This window comes from Nuphar pumila, chromosome 4 (genome assembly GCF_984573655.1).
Source record: "Nuphar pumila chromosome 4, dmNupPumi1.hap1.1, whole genome shotgun sequence".
NCBI lineage: Eukaryota > Viridiplantae > Streptophyta > Magnoliopsida > Nymphaeales > Nymphaeaceae > Nuphar > Nuphar pumila.
In genome coordinates, this window is record NC_143252.1 from 29,002,810 (window position 1) to 29,029,080 (window position 26,271).

A 26,271-nucleotide genomic window follows, 5' to 3' on the forward strand; every position below is an offset into this window, starting at 1 on the left:
ATGGCCATCGTCGAGCGATCTGGGTTCAGCAGCATCCAAGGCCGGCTACGACCATCGTCGTGTGATCTGGGTTTGGCGGCATACAGGGCCAGCTACGGCCATCACCAAGCGATCCAGATTCAGTGGTATCCAGAGGCGGCTATGATCATCATCATGCAATCTGGGTTATGCGACATCCAAGGCCAACTACAGCCATCGTCGTGCGATCCGAGTTCGACAACATCTAGGGCCAGGGGCAATAGGAGGCCTCTTCGACTCAAACTACTGTCTATCGGGGCCGGTTCGGTTTTTGACTGATCCAACAACCTGAGACGATTCGGCCACCTACTGCGCAGGACCGATTCGGCCTTTTAGACTAGGTCGGTTTGGCCATCCAACTGATCCATCCTAGACCAGGCCGGGTTAGGCATTATGGTCTGACCTGGTTCAGTCCCCACCAAGTTAAAGGGACCAAACCAGATCAGATGAGCATGCAAACCTGACTCATCACAGTTTTGGATTCTACCGGATCTGACCCAATCTAGGTCAGACCACTTCGGGACCCACAGGTGGGTCTGGCCAGTCCCGACTGGTCAGACCCGTGCACTATGTCTTATAAAAAAATTATGGATTTTATAAGGCTATCAGGCGTGCACATTATGGGTCACTTTGGTGGGTCGATATTCGATTATTTTTCGGCCCATGTATGTTATTATGATTGTCTTATTATTCATGTGCATCTATTGACATATTTGAGCGTTGGTATTATTTCTGATTCTGGGTCCAATAATTTAAATTGAATTAATCGAATCAATATATTGCCAAAGTAACCTCTTTTGTGTAAATTAGTTCATTTTGAAATATTATGATGTTTATATGTTTGTGGTTCATGCGAATAGTGATCGGCTCAAAAAAAGATTACTATTTGGTCTAGCCCAAATATATACTTTCTGTAATAAATATGGGACAATCATTCAGTGTTTCATGTGAATAACGAGTCGGTCCAAAAAAAAGGCTGGTTGTTTGACAGGACTGACTGTCCATATTTTGATTACTATATTGAGAGTACCACTTACAAGTTGACATTTTTGTCCAAAGACTAAGTGTCAATGTTGTGTTGGGTATCTTATAGTTGGGTTCACCACTATTTAAATATGTTATTTTATGTTATTGCATATGAGAAATATATATTAATCATGAGTTTGTTTGTTTTTTATTTAGTTACTAACTATGTTTCTATGATATCTGCAAGCATTAATTCCATCTCTATTTTGAGCAGTTATAATTTTAAGAACTGAAAAGAAAATGTTGTGATTGTTCTTGGGTATGTGGATCTGGATCTGGATCTTGCACTACAAGAAGATCAACCACCTGCTCTTACAAATAAGAGTTCTACTGAGGATAAAAAGAACTATAAGTGATAGGATCGATTTAATCTTATGAGTCTCATGATCATGAAACGTGCAATTCTTGAATCCTTCAGGGGCACCATGTCTGAAGAGACAACTGCTAAACGTTTCTTTGAAGCGATTAAAAAATGTTTTACAAAAAAATGAAAAGGTTGAGACAAGTACTCTTCTTTCGAGTCTTGTCTCAATGAGGTATAAAGGCAAAGAAAACATTCAGGAGTACATCATGGAGATGTCTTTTCTTGCTTCAAAACTTAAGGCACTAAGGTTAGAATTATAAGAGGAGTTACTCGTGCACTTGGTTTTGATATCCCTTTCTGCATAATACAATCAGTTCAAGGTCAGTTACAACTGCCAGAAGAAGAAATGAACTCTTAATAAGCTCATTTCACACTGTGTGCAAGAAGAAGATAGGATGAAATAAGAGAATACTCAGAGTGCTCATTTGACAGTAACCTCTAAGGACGGGTTTAAGAAAAAAAAGACTAAAGAAGTTGTAGTTGACCTTCAATCACAGAAGAAACAAAAAAGACATTAGGACCCAAAGTTTAGTTGTTGTTTTTTGCAAAAGAGACGGGCACATGAAGGATTGTATCAAGTATCATGACTCGCATAAGAAAAAAGTTACACTCCTTACTTTGGTTTGTTCTGAAGTTAATTTGACTTCTTTGCTTGAACACACTTGGTAGATGGATTCCGGTGCTACCACTCACATAAATGTGTCTATGCAGGGTTGCCTAAGTTGTCGACTGCCAATTGATGCTGAAAGATTCATCTATGTGGGCGATGACAAAATAGTTGAAGTTGAGGCAATATGAACTTTTAGGTTACTTTTAAAGACTGAAAATTATTTAGATTTGAAAGAAATATTTTTTGTATCATCTTTTAAGTAAAATTTTGTTTCTATTTTTATTTTGGATAAATACGATTATTCTTGTTTATTTGAAAATAATGAATTTAAATTATTTTTTTATTCAAATCTTATTGGGACTGGTTCTTTATCTACGGTTGATAACCTTTATTTCCTTATACTATTGTCTCATTTAATGAAACCTTGCAATTAAGTACTTGTGGTACAAAAAAAACTTGACAAATAAGAATTTTGCTTTGTTATAGCATAAGCGCTTAGGTCATATTTTTAAACAAAGAATTGAGAAGCTTGTGTCAAATGAAATTCTTGATTTCACTGACTTTCAGGTTTGTGTTGAGTGTATAAAAGGAAAATGAATAAATATAAAAAATTTATGTACTGAAAGGAGAACAAACGTCTTAGAACTAATCCATACTGATATTTGTGGAACCTTCCCTACGACTTCTTGGAATGGTCAGCAATATTTTATTACGTTCATAGACGATTATTCTCGTTATGAGTACCTATATTTAATTCATAAAAAGTCTCAGTCCCTGGATATGTTCAAATCGTTTAAGGTCGAAGTTGAAAACCAACTTGGCAAAAGAATTAAGGTTGTCAGATCTTACCGTGGTGGTGAGTATTATGACAGATATGATGGATCAAAAGAACAACGTCAAGGGCCTTTTGTCAAATTCATAGAAGAATGTGGGATCGTCCCTTAGTATACCATACCAGGCACCCTTAGCATGAATGGTGTTGCTGAAAGACGAAACACAACTCTTAAGGATATGGTAAGAAGTATGATTTCTTATTCTACCTTACCAGAGTCACTCTGGGGATAAGCATTAAAGACTACATCTTATGTTTTGAACAAAGTATCCTCTAAAGCAGTAATCAAGACCCCATATGAACTGTGGACAGGCTGAAAGCCTAGTAAGAAATATTTTCATATTTAGGAATGTCCAGCTAAGGCTAAGCCATATGAATATAAACTGAATTCCAGAACGGTTAGCTGTTATTTCGTTGGGTGTTCTGAAACATCTAGGGGTTATAAGTTTTATGACCCTGCAAATAAGTTTTTTTTTTTAAACGAGAAATACGTGTTTCATTGAGGGTGATGAGTTTTGAGGGAATGATAAAGTAAAAGACATTGTTTTTGAATAAAAGTTTATTTCTCTTCCTACAGTTATGGATCACGATGATCAGATTTCTATTCCTAAAATTGTTCCCACAAATTTGGATCAAGGTAATGCTTTAGATCTTTCTATCCAAAATCAAGTTTTTACTCTTCGAGTTCAAACTCAACAACCTCAAGAAACACCTCAAGAACCAGTGTTATTAAGGAAATCCACTAGAGAAAGAAGAAAGACAATTTAAGATGATTATATTGCCTTTTTATAAGAACATGAGGATGATAATGGCCTAATAAAAGATGATTCAATCAACTTCCATCAAGTCACACAAAGTTCTAACCCTTAAAAGTGAATTAAAGCAATGCATTATGAGATTAAATCCATGATGGACAATGGCATGCGGGATCTTGTCACATTACCGGAAGGTGTGAAACTCATTAATTGCAAGTGAATATTTAAAACCAAAAGAGATTCAAAGGGTAATGTAGAAAGATATAAGGCACGTTTTGTTGCAAAAGGGTTTACTCAAAGGGAAGGCATTGACTTCACATAGACTTTTTTTTTTATTTCTACGAAAGACTCTTTCAGGATTATGATGGCACTTATGGCTCATTATGACTTAGAGTTATATCAGATAGATGTTAAGACTATATTCCTTAATAGGGACATTGATTGAACAATATACATGGTCCAACCATAATATTTTGTCTCGGGCGATGCTATGAAAATAGCTTACAAACTAAAGAAATCCATCTATGGACTTAAGCAAGCTTCTCGTCAATGGTATCATAAATTTTTTCAAGTTGTCCTCTCGTTTGGCTTTGAGATGAATATGGTTGATGAATGCATATACCATAAGTTCAGTGGGAGTAAATTTATTTTCCAGGTTTTGTATATAGATGACATATTGTTTGCCAATAATGATATAGGTGTACTGCACGAAACCAAGAGATTTTTGACAAAGAAATTTGAAATGAAATATCTTGCAAACATTTCTTTTGTATTAGAGATCTAGATACATCGAGACCATTATGAGAGCATTCTTAGATTATCATAAAAGAGCTATATTGAAAGGATTCTTAAAAGGTATGGCATGAAGGATTGCAAACCAGAGAATACTCTTGTTGCTAAAGGAGATAAGTTTAGTCTCGCTCAGTGCCCCCAAACACCAGTCTAAAATTAAAGCTACGGAACAGATTCTCTATGCATATGCTATAGGGAGTCTTATGTATGCTCAGATATGTACGTGTTTGAATTTAGCGTACATTGTTGAGATGTTAGGCAGATATCTTAGTAACCCAGGTATAGATCATTGGAAAGTAGCCAAATGGGTTATACAGTATTTGCAGAGAACAAAAAGTTACATGCTCACATACAGGAAGTCAGATCAGTTAGAGATCATTGGGTATTCTGATTCTAACTTTGCGGGATGCCAAGACAGTCACAGATTCATGTCAGGCTATATTTTTTTTGTTGGACAGGAGTGCTATTTTCTGGAGGAGTACTAAGCAAACACTCATTGTTTCTTTCACCATGGCAGCAGAATTTGTGGCTTGTTATGAGGCATCCAACCATGAGATATGGCTGCGTAATTTTGTCACAGGGTTGCGAATTTTGGATAATATTGAAAGACCACTAAAGTTATTTTGTGACAATAATTCAGTAGTGCTATATTCCAGTAACAACAGGAGTTCCTCAAAGTCAAAGCATATTGACATTATGTTTCTTATTGTTAAAGAAAGAGTGCAGAATGGTCAGATATCGATAGAACATATTGGCACAAACTCCATGATTGCAGATCCGCTTACTAAAGTTTTGTCACCCAAGATCTTTCATGAGCATACTGCTCGCATGGGTGTTTTATCATTTTATGATATGTTGGTTTAGTGGGAGTTTGTATTTGGACATTTTATGATATAATAAAGTTATTTTTTCCACTTTGGTATAAAGTTAAAGTTTCAGTTTCATTATGTACTCATTATGTTGTAATCTCACTAAAGTTTTCATGAATGACCAGTTGGAAGTAGGCATGTTTGATCACATTGCATGTAATTTTCATGCTTCACATTCATACTTGATTCATATCATTTGGTTATATCCATATACGTGATCAGTGATGGGTCTAATTATGTTATTTGTAATGAAGACTGCTTTGGTTCGATGTTGACATGATCAATAGACTAGATTGGTAGAGATATCAATTGATAAGACACTATTTTTGAGCTCATAAGGTTACAATGTGTGATTATAAGGTTATGTATGTGACCCATGTGAGAGATTCTTAGAAAATCGTGTGGGTCTACATACGTTGAACAACACGTTGTAGAATTGTCTTAGGTTCAGACCTTGTTTATGTGATCTAATTCGGATGGGCTCTGTGGTATCTCATATGGCATGGAACACTATGTGAAGAGACCTGCCCTGTCTACAAATCTGTAATTGGCTGAATTGGAGACAGACTCCTAAATACATTAGGTTATGGTCCTCAAACCTTATATAAAGGTTCTCTCTTTAGATTTCTCATAAGTTAGACAGAGAATTCAGTCTCTCTCTTAAATCTAGAGAAAGGAAAAGTGTCAAATATACAACATTTGAAATATCATACCATCAACGATCTACCGGAGCGTTATGAATTCAGGTAACGCTTCCGCATTAAGTTTTATTTTAGATTTGATTTCAATGGTTTAATAAGAACATTGATTCGATCATTCTTTGGTTTTCGGTGGATTTATAAATCCAACACCCAGCTCTAAAACAATGTATATTTTGTTACCCTATTACTTGTGTGTGTGTGTTTTATAAACATGCTAGCCGAGCTCAACTCATTTAGCTCAGGCTTATTATGAGCTCGAACTTGGCTTGGTTCACTACAAAAATCAGTTAAACTTCAATACTTCAAGCAAGTATTTTGGCTCGTTTACTAGTCATTTTGGAAAGACCAATTTGCTTAAGGGATGTGTCCTTTGAAATTCTTGGTAGGCATGAATTTTGAAACTTAGAAAGATCATTACAAAAGTAATGGATGAAAGAGGTACTATATGCACCATCTCATCTGTCATCCACCATTTTCATATAACATATGACATGAACTTTGCTTGGCTCACCATAAAAATCAATTAGGCTTGAACACTTCAATCATGGTTTATTCAAATCATTTACCCGCCCCATTTGGATGGACCAATTTGCTGAAGGGATGCTTAACTTTGAATTTTTTGCTAGGCATGTGTCTTTTTGGAATTACAAACAAAACCCTAAAATGCCATAAAATGCACAGAACATCTAAACTCTCAAAATAAGTTACCTTAGCAAACAAAACCCTAAAAGATTATTTATAAGATCTTGCTACAAACAGATCGGGTCCATACTAGGGGGCCATCAACCCGCTTGGCTTGTTGAACTTGTTTACCAGCCCTACACCATTTGAACAGACTAATTTGCTAAAAGAATGCCCTTTGAATTTTTCGGTATGCATGTGTTCTTTGAAACTCAGAAAGGCCATAGAAATAACGTGTGAAAGGGTAGTTTAAGCACAAACTTGGCTTGGCCCACCACAAAAATCAGTTTAAGCTCGGTTTATTGAGCTAGTTTACTAGCCTAGACCATTTGGACAGACCAAGTTGCTCAAGCGATGTGTCTATTGAAATTTTTGGTAGGATTGTGCAACCAGTAGTGTATGCACCATCTCATGCCGTAGACTAATATATATATATAGTCTAAGGAAAAAACCCTGTCACTGACCGCACATAGGCTGGCCTCGGGTTGGTAAAACCTTTGAGGTCCTACCAACTGGGGCTCCACTTGTCTGGCTATTTTAGTTCAATATTTTTTTAATAAAAAAAAATAAAAAACGTACTAAGTTTTAAAATTTTTTTTAAAAGGCACCTAAATTTTGGCACCGCTACCAAAAAACAAACTTCATTTAACTTAAGTTAATTACTTGTTAACCCTTCAAACGCTCATTACCTCATTTTAGGTGCATTTTCATAAAACAAGATGTTGAGGGTAAAATGGTAACTTCACATCATGTTTAAAATCAGACCTACCGGGAGTAAACTCCTTTGTTTTTTTAATTAACCGTGATATTTTCAAGGGGCGTTTTTTAAATTTTCCAAAACTTAGGTGCCTTTGTTATTAACGCTCAAACTTTAGGTGCTTGGTTGAAAATTCTCCTTTTTAAATGCTTATTTTTTTCCAAATTACACCAAACTTTTTGGTATAATTCAACAATGTACATAACTTTTAAAAAAAATCAAAATTAATCAAAAGTGAACTCTTTTAAAATTAACAACACTTACTAGCAGCACATCCTGGGGCTAGTGCAAAGATATTACCATTTTACTCTTTGATAATTAAAAATATGTTTTGATTTTATGTGTTAATTGGGTTTTAGAGGCTTATGAATTAGAATTGCATTGTCTATTTGTGCTCGGATGTTTTGTGCGCATTTCTCATTGAAATTATACTTATCACTAGTGTACTCAATATGCATTTCTCGTTCAAATTATACTTATCGCTAGTGTACTCAATATGCCTTTGTGAGTTAGGTTGTCACACAATGTTTACTATTATAGGAACGAAATCCTACTTTCGAAAACAAAAGATTTTATTTGAAAAAAGATTTAAAAGATATTTATTGAAATTGACTTCTTTTCAAAACATTGTGGGTCGTCACTGGTAAGAGGCTGAACCATTCTCCCCAAGTGACAAGGGATAATCCAACAAATTCTGAGATTTTCTGCGAAAATTAAGCTTTAAAAGCCTCCTTTGAACATATATATTGTAAGCTTGGAGTGGTGGACCCACCCAACGCTCAAACAAAGCAAGACAAGTGTATGCAAGTTAGTATAAGTGTAATATCCAGCATTTTTTAATTTTTGTATTACCTTGATAATGACAATTATGAGTCATTTTCATAACTTTTTTGTGTATATGATTGCATTTTTACATATTTTTTAGAAGAACGGTCTTTATTTCATCAAAATCAGAGTTGTAACGAGTCTAGAGCCTGCACGACAGGTTTTGGGGGCATAGTGGTTATTTCAAACGTGTTCTAGGGGCATAGTCATCTAACCCAAAGTTGACACAGCTCAGCCAACTGCACGAGGGATTTGGTTGATATTTTTAAAATTGTTTGAGTGGTAGTTCTATGATTTTTCGATTTGGGAGAGGACAAAATTGGGTCTGAAGTTTTCTTCTTCATGCAAATGCATTTTAGTCCTTGCAAGGTCTCGGTTGCCGCCCAATCCAACCAACCCCGAGAATCAAACTCTGCTAGGGTCAGTTGTGGTTGGGCCCTCTTGGGTTTGGTTCCCTCTTAGTTGAACTAACTAGGTTGGGACCTAGTTAGCTCAACTAATGAGCTAACCTTATGACCAATTAGAAGGATCTGGGTTAGACCCCGACCCATGCCACCTGAACCAGATTCACCCCTTTTAACCCCCTTTATTTCCCCCTATCCCGATCTCCCTCTCTCATGCCCTAACCTTTCTTTCTTCCACACATTATGTAAGACCCACGATTTTTCTGAGAAAATTTAATTCAGAAAAAATGCTTATGTAGACCTATATATATATATATATGTGTGTGTGTGTGTGTGTGTGTGTGTGTGTGTGTGTGTGTGTGTGTGCATATTCGGATATAGACATGAATCCCTAGAACAAATACATATTGTAATGATATTATATTGAGTCTACTTTTTTATTTAAAATGCATAACATCATTTGAATTGCACCATAAAAAAAAATTAAATGATTAAACCCATTTCATTTTATACATTTTTGCAAAGAATGTGGTTTTTAAAAAAATGTCTGAGTTTTGGGAGTTTAGAAAGATTATTTCCAAAAACCCTAAGTGGAATTTCAAAAAAAATATATATGATGAAATGAATAAAATAGTGAGCTACAGGAAGGAGGGGAGGGGGTTGTAGAGAGGTATTTTTGAAAGAATTTTTAAAAGAATTCAAAAGAAAGATGTCTAGTGGGGCGTGTGGGAGGTTTGAATCAAGTATTTCAAGTTTGCCATTGTCTATAATGGTGTGAAACACACCCTAGCCATCCATTTTCAAGATTAAAACACAACCGTAGATCCCTTAAACCCTAGGCTATTTATGCTTTTTTAGAAGAGGAAGAGAGAGAATACTAGATGTTCTTGGGCTCTCTCTCTATCTCTCAGTCTCTCACCCTAGTCAACCATCCCTCTTTTTCCTCTCTTCCTTGCTAGTGTGTAGTGTCGGGTACCACGTGGGACTCCTCTCTACACCCCTAAGCAAGAGGAGAACCTCTCTTCTCCATTGTTTCTGAAGAATCGAAATGTGAGATTTTCCCCCTAACTTACATTCTTGAAAAATGCATTCAACTAGCATGAAGCCAAGTTTTCCATGATATTTTATGAAACACATGGAGGTCGGGCGGATTTAGAAAAAATATATATATATACATAATTGAGTGGAACTCATTTCTTCCATGCATGCAACGCACACACGCACCATATATATATAGTTTTATACAATGTGTTTTGTTTTTCTATTTCCTTTTCTTTTTGCTCTATTGCAAACACGATTTTGGAGGTTCAATGTTTCACATGGAGGGCCAACAGTTTGGGGGTTTCGCTAGGTTGCTTTGAGGCCTCTCCCTTGTTGCGTTGAGTGCAAGGAAACCATCTCTGGCACCCCAACTCGGTGGTTGTAAGCTCCTGCAGAAATCGTCAAGGCTGAACCCAATTTGTACTCGTTATGTCTGACCCTAGCAGGCTCTGCATGTGTTTTGTCTCAGCTGGACCACATCATGTTGCAACCGGGTCTTGTGGTTGCATGCTGCTGCGAAACCAGACTGTGTCTGACCACAAGGTCGGGCCTGACCTAGTCAGACGCCCACCTTGTCCTTTTGTTGCTGCTCAGCTGAATTGTGCAGCCCTAGTCGCGTGTTGGGTGCAGCCTATGTGGCGCAGCCCATCCCTGTTCCAGCCTGTTTGCATCAGCCTTGCCATTTCCCACCAACACACCTTTGCTGAATTTTCTTGCAGTAGGAACGCTTCGGGGCAACACCTAGTTGCTATCATTTTCTGCAGAACCGGTGCCCCTTTGAGCAATGTTTGTGTCGCTGCATTATTCCACAGCAGCAACACCCATTGGCAGCCCCTTTCGCTGCTGCAGTAGTGGGCTTCATGGCAACATTTTATTCAGTGCATTTTTCTTGCGAATACCTCATTTCATGGCAGCGTCTTCCCAGCTGCATTCTTTCCACATTTTGATGCACATTCGACGACACTTACTTGTTTCACTTTTCCTCTGCAGAATATCGCTCATGATAGCATCTTGTATGCTGTGTTTTCCTGCAACAAGATGCACTTGCTGGCATCACCTTGTGCACAATGAATTCTTGCAGAAAATGACATTCTTTGGCAGCATGTTTGTTGCTGCAACATCCTAGCAAAGACACCTCTTGCGACAACACTTACCTGGCTGCAATGTTTTTACGGTTTGGCACTTTTTAGTAGCATCTAGCTGCTGAAATTCTTCTGCACTTTGGACACGCACCGCAACACTTAGAATGTTGTGACTGATCGCTACTTAAACATGTTTGGCAACACGTTCTTGTTGCATTTTTCCCGTGTGTTCCATGCATATGATAGTGTTCCACTGTTGTTCTTGTTGGCAGTTGCGGGCTCTTTAGCATCAACTTGTTTGGTGCAAGATTTTCGCAGCATCGGTGTTGTTGGCAACCTTCGTAGGTTGTGTTTCCCCTGCACATCGAGCAAGTTATGGTAGCACCCCTCGAACTGAGATTGTTCCCACTTGTTTGGCATACACAGCAGTGCACTGCTTGCTACAAAACCCTTGCTAGAGTGGACTTTCACTGCAACACATTGTTATCATTGTAAAAATTTACTATTGCAAGTCAAACTAATCTTTGAAAAAGTTTTGAAAATAACTCGGCTCTGTTTTAAAATGCAGGAAAATTCTGAGAATGGGACTCGCCTGTCGGTACGAGGTTCAACTGTTCCTTACGCCATAACCAGGGGTAATCAAACCAATGATCAATCTTATGCGTTGCTTTGCTCAACTATCTAAATCGATGTTTTATTCCTAAACGCACAAAGAATCAGGCATGTGTTGTGGACTTTAGGAAATTTTGATTGAAAATATGATGTATGCTTGTAATATTTGGAAATAATTGTAAAAGAGGATACCTTGAAAACCGTGAGCCACATTTGGAAAGTATTTTTGAAGAAAGGAAAATTGATTTCTGAATAAAATGAGATCTTGATGTTTTGAGAAAATCGATTTCTGAAGGAAACTTTGGAGATTTTTTAAAAAATTGATTTTTTTAAGATTTGAACCTTTAAATTAATCAAAGGGATGAGTGTGTGGCCCTGTGAAATCCTTTTATGATGCAATCTAAACCTAGATAAATGAATGAATGTAATTTGAGAAAATATTTTCTGAGAAATTTATGGAAAATCATTGATAAAAGTTTTTTTTGTGCCTTATAGAATTTAGATGAAATAAACTCAACACAAATTCCTAACTATGGCCACGAATATGTATTGAATATAATTCATTTGATTCTAAAAGGAGAAAATACTTAGAAAAGTTTACAAAATATGTCATGATTTCTGAAAATAACCTAAAAGTGTAGGTCATTTGTGGCTTAAAAGAAGATGATACTATGGTCACAAATATGAACTTCATCGAGTTTATTAACTCCTTACAAGCGAGTGCACGTATCATTCATGTAGACCATTGTGAAATTAAAATATGCATAAATCATCATCCATCACACAAATAATATCATTAAAAATAAACTATATGCAACACAGCCCTAATCTAAGTCTGAAATTAAATTCTTATTCTAATGTTTATAATTTACATCAATCATAAATTAAAGAAAAGAAAAGAAAATAAAGAAAATATAATCTTGAATGTCTCTGCAAAATTATCAAACTTGTTAGTGGACAAATGTCGGGTTCTCGGGATTTATCCAATAATATCAGAAATTGAGGGATTTATCCGGATATATGATTTTTCCCAAGCTTCCTTAAAATAAGCACAATAAAGAATGGTGCAGAATTGAATACATAATAAAAATAAATAACTTTGAAATTCAAAATTTTGAGAAAAAATGGCCAAAATCCCCTTGAAAATTGACCTTTATTGCAAAATAAGGTTAAAAAAATAAGGTTTTCTTAAAACGCTTAATCCGGGGATCAAACGAATTCAAAACAAAGCCAAATTGGGTGGAGAGCACCCTAGTATGATTATGAACATGATCAAACCCTAAAAATATAAATTTTTTCATTAAAATTTTGAAATAGTAGAAAAAAATTATTTTTTCCCCATATTTCAGTTGAATCAGAACTCTATGGGCATCTTGTTTTTATAAAATAACTAAATAATGCATCAAATGAATTTCAAAATTTATAAAAATTGACATGGACACTTCTAATAACCCTAAAATTAAAATTCAATCGAAATATATATTTTTGGAGATTGTTTTGATATAGTTTATTAACTCCTTAAAAGCGAGTGCACGTGCCATTTGTGTAGACCATTGTAAAATTGAAATATGCACGAATCATCATTCATCACATAAATAATTTTATTAAAAATAAACTATATGCAATGCAACTCAAATCTAATTAGGAAATTAAATTCTTATTCCAATGTTTACAATTTACATCAGTCATAAATTAAAAAAATAAAATAAAATAAAATAAAGGAAATATAATCTTGAATGTCCCTACCAAATTAGCAAACTTGTTAGTGGACAAATGTTGGCTTTGGGGGACTTATCCAACAATATCATAAATTGAGAGATCTATCCGGATATAAGTCTTTTTTCATGCTTTCATGAAATAAACACAACAAAAGATGATACAAAATTGAATAAATAATAAACAACTTTTAAATTCAATTTTTTGAGAAAATGACCAAAATACTTTTGAAAATTGACTTTTTTGCAAAACAGGGTTAAAAATAGGGTCTTTTCAGAAAAGATTATCGTAAAATGCTTAATCTAGGGATCAAACAGATTTAGAACAAAGCCAAATCGAGTGGAGAGCATCCTGATATGATTATGAACATGATAAAACCCTAAAAATATCAAACTTTTCATGAAAAAATTGAAATATTAGAAAAAATAATTTTTGCCCGTATTTCAATTGAATAAAGACTCCACGGGCATCATATTTTTATGAAATAACTAAATAGTGCATCAAATGAATTCTAAAATTCAAAAAAATGAGCACGCAACGGGACCCGCATCGGGGGGAGCCCCCATACCCCCTTCCTATAACGGCAAAACTCTAGACCAGGCTCCACAACTCATCAAGTTGAACCATGCTACAGTCAGTGTGCATGTCAGTCAGTGCTTGATGGAGAGAAGTGTAGGATCGTTTGTTGGATGTGCATAGATGCAAAAAGAGAAGAAAGAGAGAGAGAGGGGGGGGGGTGATGTTCATGGCCTTCTTTAGGGGGGATTCCTTTCTCGGATAATCCTGCAGTGCAGGGACTAGGTCTTAAATAACCATCTCTGGGGTACTTAAGTCTTTGCAACTGCTTGTTTTCTAGAATCATCGTTTTATGACACAAATGGCGGGAAGGATACTTAAGTCTTTGCAATCGCACCAGACTCCGACGCTAAGTGATGCTGACAAACATGGGGCTACGAGCCACATATGCTTACATACGTGACACTCATTGGGATCCCCGAACATGCACTATAGCAAACCGTGCGTCTTTCGAAGGGACATATAACCTGCTTCAGCTAGCGTGACGAGGTCTATGTTCCCTAGGCAGTTTTTCTGACTAAAATAAAAAAGCCTAAAAATTCTGATATACACATTGGAAAAAACACAATTCATGGGCTCATTTCCAGCAAATCAAACATGTAAATTAAATCTAGAGAAGTAGAGGTAAAAACAAATTTTTTTCCCAGCTAAGGGATTTTGCAACGATTAGGAATGTAAACAGTTTGGATTTGGATTGGATGTGGCCAATACCATGTTGACTAATTGGATGTTGGCTAAACATAGTCGAATTCATATTTTGATCCAGATGATAAAAAATCTATATACTGTTTTACATTCAAACGAATTCGGATATTATCAATCAAATTCAGATATTTGTTAGATTAGTTGCAGAAAATCAAAACCATATCCGCATCCGATTAAAATGGGATATGGGTTAAGCTTACCAATATATCAGGTTCTTATTTATTTTTTCATTACCGGATATCATTCAAAGAATCAAAGCCGTATTTGAACTTAGACGTGGTTCACGGACACGGTTCGGATTAAACACGATCCAATCCGTATCCAATTCGACTGCAGCATACGTTGGGCGGGAATATCGACACGGCAAATAACCTTCTCTCTCTCTCTCTGGCTTCGTTCCTTCCCTTGATCCCATTCATGCGTTACAGGTATCTCTCTCTCTCTCTCTCTCTCTCAGATGCGTCGATTAGGCTTTTAGTGTACATATCGTGGGAAATTATGCACTATATCGGTTCGGAAATCTTGTTTGAAGGTGTGTTTGTTCTTGTCGGTGCCAGAAATTTCCCATGGATAGAACTTCTTCTTCTCTTGTTTTTTTTTTTCAATTGTATCGATTCCAGTTTTTCCTTGCCGTTGTTTTTCAAAAGATTAGGGGGCTTCAAAACGAGGGATTTTGCGTGTGAGATTCCATAAAAAGGGTAATTCGATTTGACCCACATGTTGTTTTTTGCATATTCGATGCATGGAAACGACACCCATAATCTCTGCCGAAGAGTTTGAAATCTTTGATGCAGTTTTGAGATTTTGTTGAAGTAGCTAGCAATTGATGGTGTGAAGATGTATCCCGACCAATTCAAGAAACAAGAAACCTTAATCGTGAGCTTCCAACAAGCGTAGCGCAACAGAAACAGGCTTCTGCTTGCTATTTCTACTTTTGTTATTGTAGGAAGCTGAAACGGTTGGGAGGGCATTGTCGATCATCGTCGTTCGGCACTGTCTCGCCGATTCGGGTTCGTCTTTGTGCATCTTATAGTCGCCCCTTCTCTCTCCTCTCGCGTCTCCTCTCGTCCCCCGCGACTGCTGTCGCCGGCGACCCGACGACCCCAAGAACCCCCCTCCGCCTCTCCCCCTGCTACGCCGACCTTCTGATCGGCGATCCCTCGTTTCCCCCTTCTTCCTTTCTCGACCACCGCGACCATCGACGGCTGCCGCCGGCGACTGCCTCGTCGGTCTTCCTCCTTTCCTCTCGTGCTGGGCCGGCACCACCCAACATCGGAGCAGCCTCGACGCCGGCTACGCCTTGCCGGAACCCCGACGCTGGCGACTCCCCTCAGGTAACTCTCTCTCCCCTCTCTTTTTTCTCGCTGGAGACGTCGGCAGAAGGTCGCTGACCTCCTGCCTCCTTTTTTTCCCCCCCTTCCGTTTGATGGCAGTGGACCGGAGCCACCATCGTGGGTGGCTCTGGGTTTGCCAGGAGGGAGGTGCCGAGCACCTCTCCTCCTTGTTGTCTTCATCTTCTTCATCCTTCCCTTTTCGACAAGCGGGCAGGGGCGACTCCTCCCCCTTTGCCGCCTGTCTCTTTTCGGCAGGGGCGACACCCTTGTCGGCTCGGTCTTTCTGCGGGGGGCTCCGCCCCCCCACCCCCACTTCCCTCTAGTAGGTTTTCTGGCTGCCTCTTTCTGATTTTCCCGGCAGGGGACAAAGCCCCTGCCTTTTGTTGTTTTTCGGCCGGGGGTTCTGCCCCCCTGCCTCCTGTGGTTTTCCGGCAGGGGGCTTTGCCCCCCTGCCTTTGTTTTGTCTTCAGCAGGGGGCTTCACCCCCCTGCCTCCTTATGTTTCCCGGCAGGGGGCGAAGCCCCCCTGCTCTCCTGTTGCTTCTCGGCAGGGGGTTCCGCCCCCTGCCTCCTGGGTTTTGCCTACAGGGGGCGAAGCTCCCCCTGCCTCCTTTGGTTTCCAGTAGGGGGTGAAGCCCCCCACATGTATTTCGGCAGGGGGCTTCGCCCCCCTGCCTTAATCTTTCTGCTGGCAGGGGCAGAGCCCCTGCCTGTCTCCTTCCCAGCAGGAGGCTGCGCCCCCTGTCCTGATTTGTGTTCCGAGACACCCCTGTCTTGTTGTGGCTGGTTCAGCAGGGAGCTTCTTCTCCCTCCCCTGCCTTCTCTGTCCTGGCAGGAAGTTCCCTGCTCTCTGCCTCTGCTGCTTTTTGCCAGGCTGCCTCTGACACCCTTTTCGGCAGGGTGTAGAGTTCCTGCCTCTGCATCCTGTAGGAAGCCTTGCTGCCTCTGTTGCTCTTCTGCAGAGAGCTGAGCTCCCAGCCTACCCTTGTGGTTTGGTACTACTGTAGGTGTTATCGAACCCGCTTTTGGCTTTCGATTTGCATACTGTTCTAAGCCTCACAGGTTGAACGGTGGAACCAACTCGCTTTTTTCGTGGCTCGAGCTCGTGCTTACCTATGCTGCAGGCATACGAGGACCCGCAACCCTTCAAGGTAGGGGATTTTTGTGCAAAAGGACAATGAACAGATAAATGCTAAAATAAGGAAAGATAACTAAAAATGAAAGAGGATGATGATATGTGTATACGTATAAACTATATATGTATGTCTTTTTATTCAAGGACGCGGTTTCACGATCCTTGTCCTCTTTACTTTCCTTGCACTTTCTTTTTTTGTTGCCGTCGCGCTATATGTGCCCAGGCTTTTAATTTTTGTTTTTACATTTCATGTCTTTTTAACTCAATGACGTGGTTTAACGATCCTTATCCTTTTTACTTTTTCGTACTTTACTTTTCTGTTGCCCTGCGCTTTGCGCCATGACATTTACTTGTATGTGTATGCCTTTTTAACTCCAAGACGCAATCCTGGTCCTTCGTTATGTTCTTATTTGTTTATTTCTGACTTTTTATATTATGATTGCCCCACGCTTTATGTGTCATGGCTTTATTTCTTGCTTGTACTTTTCGTACGTTACTTTCCTATTGCTGTTATGCTTTACATGCACAAGTTTGCTTTCACACTCACTTTTTGTATATGTTGTTTTATCCTTGCATTGTTGCCGCACTTTGCACGTATGCTTTACTCTTTACTTGATCTTATCTCTGTCATATGCTCCTTTACTTGCTTATGCTTATTGTTTAATCAAAATACGATTTCGTGCCTCGTGAGCCACCCTTGTGCTTGCTTAGTTAGGGTATGATTTCGTACCTCGTGAGTTGCTTGCATATTTGTCTGCTTATGGGTTCGGGTGGTCGAGGTATGAGTTCATACCTCGTGTGTGGCTTGTGCGTTTTACACTCGAGGTGCTGCTTTGAACATCGAGTCTTACTCCTCGATTTACCATTACACTATAATGTGCACGGGTTGCCTCTTGTCAGCTTGCACTCTCTGAGTGTAGCTTCGAGTGTATAGTGTATGCCGTTTTGCTTATTTGTTTTAAAAGTCACGATGCACAATTATGCACTTCAGTTTTCCCAAAATGATGGTTTTTAAGTGCCAACCTATTTTAAAAAGTGTATAGTTTCGTAAAGCATACTTCGAAAGCCTTTTACGAGATAGCGGCTGGATCTCTCAAATTGATGCATTTGGGAGAAGTGTTTTATAACTTCAGTTCGCGTACTCGATACGACTCAGATAACCCTGTTTAGGAGCATGTGCATGAGTTGGGTGAGAGTTCTATTGAGGAACCTGCGCCATCGCTAGATCGACGCTACATCATCTCTGATGCGAGACATTATTTCTAGGCTTTTTGGTTAAACTAAGATAGTTGGCGCACTTCCTTCTTTCGCGAGATTATTGTTGATGGATTTCTTTTGAGAAATCGATGCTCCTCCCCTTGTAGTCGTACTCTTAGTCATGTACGATATGTTTGGACTACGAGGAGCAGGATGAGAGGTCTGTAGTAACCTCGAAGCGTGTTTTGACACTTTCTATTAATCATGTAATATCGATGTTCGCCTAACAGGCAAAAGGCTCGTGATGGTCTAAAGGACCTGAGCATGACAAATTTGAACTTGAATGGTTATACCATATCTTATCGGCAAAACATTGTTGTGTGGATTTCGTTTTGAGAAATCCATGTCCCTCTGGTTGTATTTTTGAACAGGTACTTTGCGTACTACGATGAGTAGGATGAGAGGTTTATGTTTACTTCGAACGTGCAATGACACGTGTTTGAGATCACAAAATGGTGATGTTGTTACCCTCACTATGAGTTGACCTCTCTTATCGTAGTTGTACTTTTGAACATGTATGTTGCATACTGCGGTGAGTAGGATGAGAGGTGTGTGGTTGCCTCGAACGCGCAGTGGTGCGTGTAATTTACATAATGATAATTATGTGCTTTCACCGACAAGATGCTCGATTGGGTCGAAAGACCAGAGCATGTAGAATGAGACGACGGTTAAAAAACCTCCGTCGTGCCCGTTCGACATGGTTCATCAAGAGAGATGATGGATGATACAAAACTTCGATGGACATGTTCTTTAAATGGCAGTCACGGGCAAAAGACCCGACTTCACCAGTCATCGGAGTTAGGGGAAATGCTACGAAGATAGCCCTCAGGCCACTTCTGTAGAAGTTTGAATGCATTCATGGGCCACTTAGGCCTTTGGGGACTTACTTTCTTGGTCACTGGCCGTCCCCTTAGGAGAGGACTCAGTCAGTCATTCGAGGTAGCATAAAATATATACCATAATGGACCCCCAAATCGATCTCGGCTGTTTCTATATTTCGTGCCTTGTGCGTACCCACAATGACCAACTAATAATGAGAACAAAATGTAACCTACACATATGATTATGAGATATGCATGCTGTGATATTAATTGATTACTTGCTGACTCGGTAGTGCAATATGCTTCTCGTGTAGCTATGCACGCCTGTCAAGGCGTTACTATAGTTGGTTTAACCGCTTACATAATTCTTGGCTAACATATAGTTGCTCGTAATGGTTAAATGCTTGTGACGATAGTATTATGCTAGTTGCCATATATTGGCATATGACTTGCTTGGTTGAACTACTCGGTGCTTGTTGTAATATAGCACTTTGACTTACGTCTCTTATGATTGATGTGATTGCGTACAACTTGTAATCTACAAACTGATGGCAACTAGGCTTGATGTAGCCGCTTGTCTTATAAGCTGCTTACATATTGTGATATAACTGTTGCCGTATGATTGCTTATCATGTGTAGCTTGTGATGCAATGACTTGTACATTACGATTAATGTTACTTACTGATGGACTGAACCATCTAATGATAATTGTATGTATTGCGAGCATTGTTATGAATGCTTGTCTTATTCAGTTGCATTGTTTAACTGTTGGATAAAGTTAGTTACTCTTCACCTATATAATCAATTGGATTGCTATAGTTGCTTGTTTAGCACTATGGTCCTTACTGCTCTTGAAATTAGCTGTTTGCTAGAGTTTTGCTTACTCCACGACACGTTTGGTTAATTCTGCTAGTCTTGCTTAATCTAGTGATTATCTTGCTTATTGCAGTCTTTGTTCCTCATCTTTTGCACCCCTACTAGTTTTTCGCGAAACTGACCTATTTCATGGGAGGTGGTGGACAGGTTGATACAACTTGCGATGACACAATGACGTGATGAGTTCAAGGCGAGACCCTTTTTCCTGACGTTACGCTCCTGAGGACATCTTGGTAAATATGATATAGAGTTCCTTTGAAAACATCTCTTTTGATTATAACTCCGAATTATTAAAACTGTATTACCAAAACTCTGTTTCTTATGTTTATTTCAATAAATATATTTGAATTGCAAATCAGTTTGTAAAAGGAAAGTTTGCGCTGTAATGCGCCCAAGGTCCATGGACTTGCTATTTCAAACATGATTTTAGCTGAACTTTTGTTTCAAACTCTGATAAATGATCGATTTCAAAGCTTTCAACCTTTTTCATAAAAGGATTCAAGTCCAAGATTTTGGGGCGTTACAACTAGAACGTGAAAACTGAAAATACGAGAACTAGAGTGTGAACTAGGCATTTCTGATGCTTGTTTGGCAAATCTAGTCATGCAGACGTGTTCAACATGCTCCATTTGCTAGGAATCAACTGTTGGATCATGTTTTTTCAACCAAAAAAATGATCTTTGGATGCTTAAATATTTATGAAAATTTTGAGCCATCAATTTTCAAACCTTAAAAAATCCTGCTTATGCATCGCAATAGGATGATTCAGGAGTAGGTCTCTTTAAAGCCAAGCATATAGAGTATTGGTTATGCACCTGTGTGTGTAGAGTGTTCTGCTGACTGCTTGTTGCATCTCATGTCACATACACAGAAGTTCAATGGTTCTCAAGAGGCACTTGGACTGATGGAGAAACTGAGAAAGATGCCTGTGCTCGGCAGCTTTCAAGGTGGAACAAGTAGAATGGAGTCGGGCAATGATTGCGAAAGCTCCATTCAAGATAATGTGGTGTGTCCATATTCTTCCTTAAGATTTTATTCTTTTGTATTTCAATTTTCTTTTCTGATGGTGTTCAGTTCTCTGTTCATTGGTTTCTCTAATATGTTTTGCAGATTCTTTTGCATGATTGGTACTTGATGAAATCACCGAAAGACCATATGGGGAAAAGGTTGGCTGTTGGAGGGGTTTCATTAAAACGGTACATTCTTCTTTCGATAGATGCCTGGTTGAAAATCCGCCAGAAGCCATTAAGTGTTTTGGCTTAACACTGATGAGCTCCAGTATACATCCTAGTTTGGATTGCAAACATGAACCAGCTGCTGTGCTCTCTTTTGACATTGAAATTGTCTTTTAAGCTCTATAGAATGACCTGCAAAGATGACAAAACAGAGTTCACTTAAAGGAGTAACAAATCAAGTTCATTGCCATGATCAGTGACTTATAGTGGCTACTCATAGTGGCATGAAGGTGCACTTCATTACCTCGGATCTGATCTGATGTGGCGTGGGGGCCCACACCCAGTTCTGAGGTAATCAAATGCTGTACCTCACTTTTTTGGATCTAAGTTTCATTATGAAGGGAGATCCACTTATCTTTGGCCTGAGGGTGTTGGACCATAGATACATGAATCTCAAGTCCTTGGATTTACTTGGCATGTGTATCTCGTATCGACACGACACAACACTGCGATACTTCATGGGCATAGTCAATATTTTCTTTTGTGATGTTGTTTACTTATTTTGTATTCACCTGGGTTCTTTTTCTTTTAAAATTTGTCATCAATTACATTACATGTCAATTTCAACCTGGTTTCATTATTTGGTAGTGTTTTAGAATTGCTGTTTTATACACACTCTTACACACATACATATGTCTATGTGTGTACGGCCATGTCCATGTGTCCTAATCTTTTAGAACTATCGTATCGTACCAAGCATATCCGCATCATGTCTTGCCCCCACATCCATATCCATGTGACATAGACCGAGACATTCAAACACATGACATATCTGTTGTTCGCATGTGGACCAATTATTTGAATGATCTTACTTCATATAGACTGCACATGTGGGGATTTTGGAATCTACCCCTTGTAATGAAGGTGTGTCTTTTGGCTTGTTTGAAGCTTCATTTCAGAATTCTTTCTTAGTGTGGTGGAATTTCTTGTTGCTGTTTTCGTGTTTTATGCATGTTTTATTGCACACTTGGGAATACTCTTCAGAGAATTTCTTTTGGCATGGTGCCACAGGGATCGGGGTGTGGAAATCTTCCATTCAGCACCAGTCATTCAGAGAATTGATGCCTTTAGGCTCAAGACAGCAGATGGGCTTATTGTTCTGCTCAGTGGGATTATTGATGGACAACGTACCTGTGAGAATGGTTTTCCAAGTGAGGTGTGTGTGTGTGTGTGTGTGTTTGCGTAAAAAGTGTGTGCATCTCTGTATTTGATGCATCTGTTTCTGCAATCATGCAGGATTTGCATGTTTGTTCATGCATTACATTCCACAATTCTATTTGTTTGCCGAAGGGATTAATTTGTTTACTTTCTGTACCCTGAGCAGGTAACCAGTCTTTTCCAGATAGGATTTCCTTTTACATGGGAAGTCCTTGCCAATATTTATGTCAGCAAAGATGCAACTGCTAGCTGTTCTGTGGGATGTGATTCTAACGTTGGTGAGGTCCTGATGCATTCAGCTGGTAAGGCAAGGCGTGTGAGGATCCTATCAGACAAAGCAAATGGAAGCAAAAGTAATTTTTTTGGTGAGCCAGGGAGTGACAGATTGGTGCATAACTCGTATGCTAGAAAATTTGAAGATAAGAATGATGGTTTCTTGAGGGATACTGCACTGCATATAGGCTTAAATACAAATAAATTGAAGACATCTGATGCATGTAAAGGCAAGGAAAAGGGCACTATCAGCAAAAATAAGTTGCCTTACTCTGGAAGTGCTTTGGGAAGCAGTCCCGAGTTTGATGATGGAAAAATGCATCGGGAGGATGGTGACAAATGTGTAAAAAGTCATTTAGATGAAGCAATCCTGAATCAAACATCATCTGACACATTGAAGAGCATGGCGATGGACACCCCAAGTAAATACAGAGGCATACTGTCAGATAGTGGGCGCGGTTGTGTAAATGACAATGTAAATGAAGGACAGGCAGCTAAAATTTATCAAAAGGAAGGCACAACCAATTTGTCTTCTGTAACTTCTGTTTCAATGGATGGTTCTGCATGGATGGTAGTGAATTCTGTCGGTAACCATGGAGGCCATGAAATTACATCTTCAGCCAATATTGACCTTGAAAAAGATGATCAGGTCCTACCTATGAAAGAAAAAGACAAACAACCTCTTGAATGTGGCAATGACGTGTCAAATGAAAATCTTCCTCTACAAAATTTAGAGGACGGGACTGATAATGTTGACAAGGGTCTTGGCGTGCAAAATATTTCTGTGTCAAAAGCCATGTTTGTATCAGAATCAGGAATAGTCATGTCAATCGGTGCTTCAAGTGAATGCAGAGCTGCCAGATCAGTATCTAGTCCTATGGTTTTAAGAGAGCAAATGATTCCATGTCACCCAGGTAAGGTTACACATATAGATGCAAAGAATGGAGTCTCTGTAAGAAATTCCAGTGGAGGAAGGATTAAAGATCCAACTAAACTGGTTCTTGAAGGATACAATGAGAGATCAAATTCAAGAAGTATTACTGAGGACATTGAATGTGAAAATAGCAGCTTGATAAAGAACTCTGTCAAGAGAAATGATGAATGCTGTTTTACGCATCTTTTGTCACAAGAAGAAGCAAATATGAAGACCCTAACCCTGTCATCTGAGACTGATGCACCAATGATAGCTCCAAGTAGCCACATAGTTACAAGATCTAGAGCAATGTCGAGTTGTTTGACGGGCCTTCAGAAAGAGGAACAGAAAGGCAGTTCTAGTCTAAAGGTTGGTATCAACAAAGATGCCACTGTTTCAATGGACTGTATGAAGAGCCTGATCCCATCATCTGGGACCGATGCACCAATGGTAGCTCCAAGCAGCCACAAAGTTACAAGATCTAGAGCAATGTCAAGTTATTTGAAGGGCCTTCAGAAAGAGGAACAGAAAGACAGTTCTAGACTAAAGGATGGTATCAATGAGGATGCCACTGTTTCAATGGACTGTTCTGAGGATGCTGTTGGCCGCAAGTTAGATGCATCTGGGCTTGGACCCAAAGAAATTAAAGTTCTAGTGAAGTTAGATGCTAAAACTTTTGATAGTGATAAGCAGCTTAACTTGTCCAATACTGTATGCTGTGGTACTGCAAAGCGCAAACTGCAGTATGACCATGCTACAGATCCCCACCGTCCAGATACTGGTGGGAATAAGCCTTTGACGTCAACTGCTGGATGTGATCGCATTCAAGACAAGGTAAGTCAGAGATCGAAACTTTCTGATGTTCTAACAGAAGTGTCACGTAGCTACAGTGAATCAGCTTACACAAGAAAGAAAAAAATGGAGAGAAAGCATGACCAACATGTAAGTTTCTTTTTATTCATTAAATTTAATTTTCTGATAACAGCATTTGATACCATCAAGAGTGGCATACATATAATTCTTTGTATAGTTGTATTCTATTGTTTATTACTTGTTATAATCGCATCTTGATATTTTTTTTTGAAGAACAGTCTTGGTAAAGTTTCATGATGCATTATCACTTGGTGAAAACCATATTTGGCTTAGTCTATATGTAATTTAGAATACGAGTGTGCTGCTCCTCACACTTGAGGTCTTTAAAGATCATGGCCATCTCTCAAGCTTCCCTTCTCTCTTTTGTTTGTAGTTGAAAAATCATTATTGTATTAGACGCACAAGGATTTTTATCGTTGAGACTTATCAACCTTCAGTTTGGTGTCTTCTTTTGTTCAATCTTCTGGTATTCTGTGTCTATCATTATTCTATTCTCTTTTTCATCCTTTAATCTGAATTATCTACATTATTTCCTTCTGTTCCATCCAAAGGTTGTAATGTATATCATAACTCATATTGCAAATGTGCAAAAATAGTACTGTATCATAAAAATCACAAAAATTTTCTCAAGATTCAACAAAATTTAAAAAATAAGAAATTCCCAAAAAATTAATAGTGCAATAAGCAATGACTGTAACTACAAAACAAAGCCAACAAATCACATAACTATGTAAGATTTGGAACACTTAAGAATCAAAATAATAAGATATTAATGACATTAACGTCTCAGAAGAAAATGCAAATTATCCACTACTGTATCAAACAAAAAACAAATGAATCAAGCACATGACTTGTGAAACAGTATAAGTTAAACATGCAAATACAAAAAAAAAAATTTAAGATTTAATGTTTTACAACCAAGTTTTCAAAACTCAAACAAAATAAAATCTAAATGATGTCAATCATCATCATCTCCTTCTTTATCTTCATGTCCCTCATTGATATCATTTGCCACATATGCATTCTCTTTGTTGTCCACTGCTGTCGCTCCTTCCAAATCGATCTTTTTCAATCAGCATGCTAGACTCTCTTGAACTCATTTAAACTAGTATATCAAAGTTCTCCTTATGCTTTTATGATGACAATAGTTAAAATGATAATATTAATTCTTTTTGGTATAGTATTCTTTAAGACATGTATAAAAAGTGTCAAAAAAATTTATAATACTTCTCTCAGTTGAGAGTTGTAGTGGACAAATATGATGTGATTGAGCTTTTTGTGCTTCAATCAATGTCTTATCTTTGTGTATATTTGCTTACAGTGTCACAGACCCAACACACTCACATCCACTTGCATTGCAATTCTAGCTGTTCAAGTTGCTTACAAACTCAATACACTTCAATCAATGTCTTCTCTTCTTGGCTCAAGAGAAACAATAAAGGTGTTCAAGTTGGAAGCATCTGTCCAAACCCACTCCACCATAAATCTAAACAAGGACATATAAAAGAGGAAAAGAGTTGGTAAGTATCAAGCAATTAACGCAAAATGGCATAGCACAATAAACAAAGAAAGGAAATAAATTGAAATATACAAAATGAATGGGTCGGGGTATGGTTTCTTACTTCACCTTATCTTCCCATATCATAAAGAACATTGTCATATGTCTTCATTCTCTATGAATAGCATCTTGCACCTCATAATCAACGACCAACCTCTCAACACAATCTAATAGATCCTTGTTGACCTCTCTGTAAAGTTTGAACTCAAGAAAGTGTTCCTAACATCAAGCTGATGTTTTCCATCTAAATCTAGCCACAAATGAGATCATATCTTTATGGTTCCAGTTCTAGCTCAATGCTTCCATGAACATTATGTTTCATTTTTGTATACTCGTCTACAATCCGATACATCTTCATTCCCTTGTCACATTCATATAATTCATGCATTTGTTCATTCATTGCCTCTATCTATCTTAGATGATTACATGCTGGTTTAAAATTTTGACGTTCCTTCTCTTCACTAAGAGTTGTG

At 38.4% G+C, this 26,271-nt stretch overlaps 1 protein-coding gene across 1 annotated transcript in view; it reads left to right on the top strand.

The window, feature by feature from the left end:
* LOC149839768 (uncharacterized) overlaps window positions 1–26,271 on the top strand; it is a 64,728-nt gene continuing 38,457 nt past the window's right edge. The window contains exons 1-6 of the mRNA XM_090004923.1: window positions 1–164; window positions 15,313–15,700; window positions 20,660–20,794; window positions 20,899–20,984; window positions 22,035–22,179; window positions 22,348–24,309. Coding sequence (XP_089861049.1) covers window positions 1–164; window positions 15,313–15,700; window positions 20,660–20,794; window positions 20,899–20,984; window positions 22,035–22,179; window positions 22,348–24,309 — 2,880 coding nt within the window. The remainder of the gene's footprint in view (window positions 165–15,312; window positions 15,701–20,659; window positions 20,795–20,898; window positions 20,985–22,034; window positions 22,180–22,347; window positions 24,310–26,271) is intronic.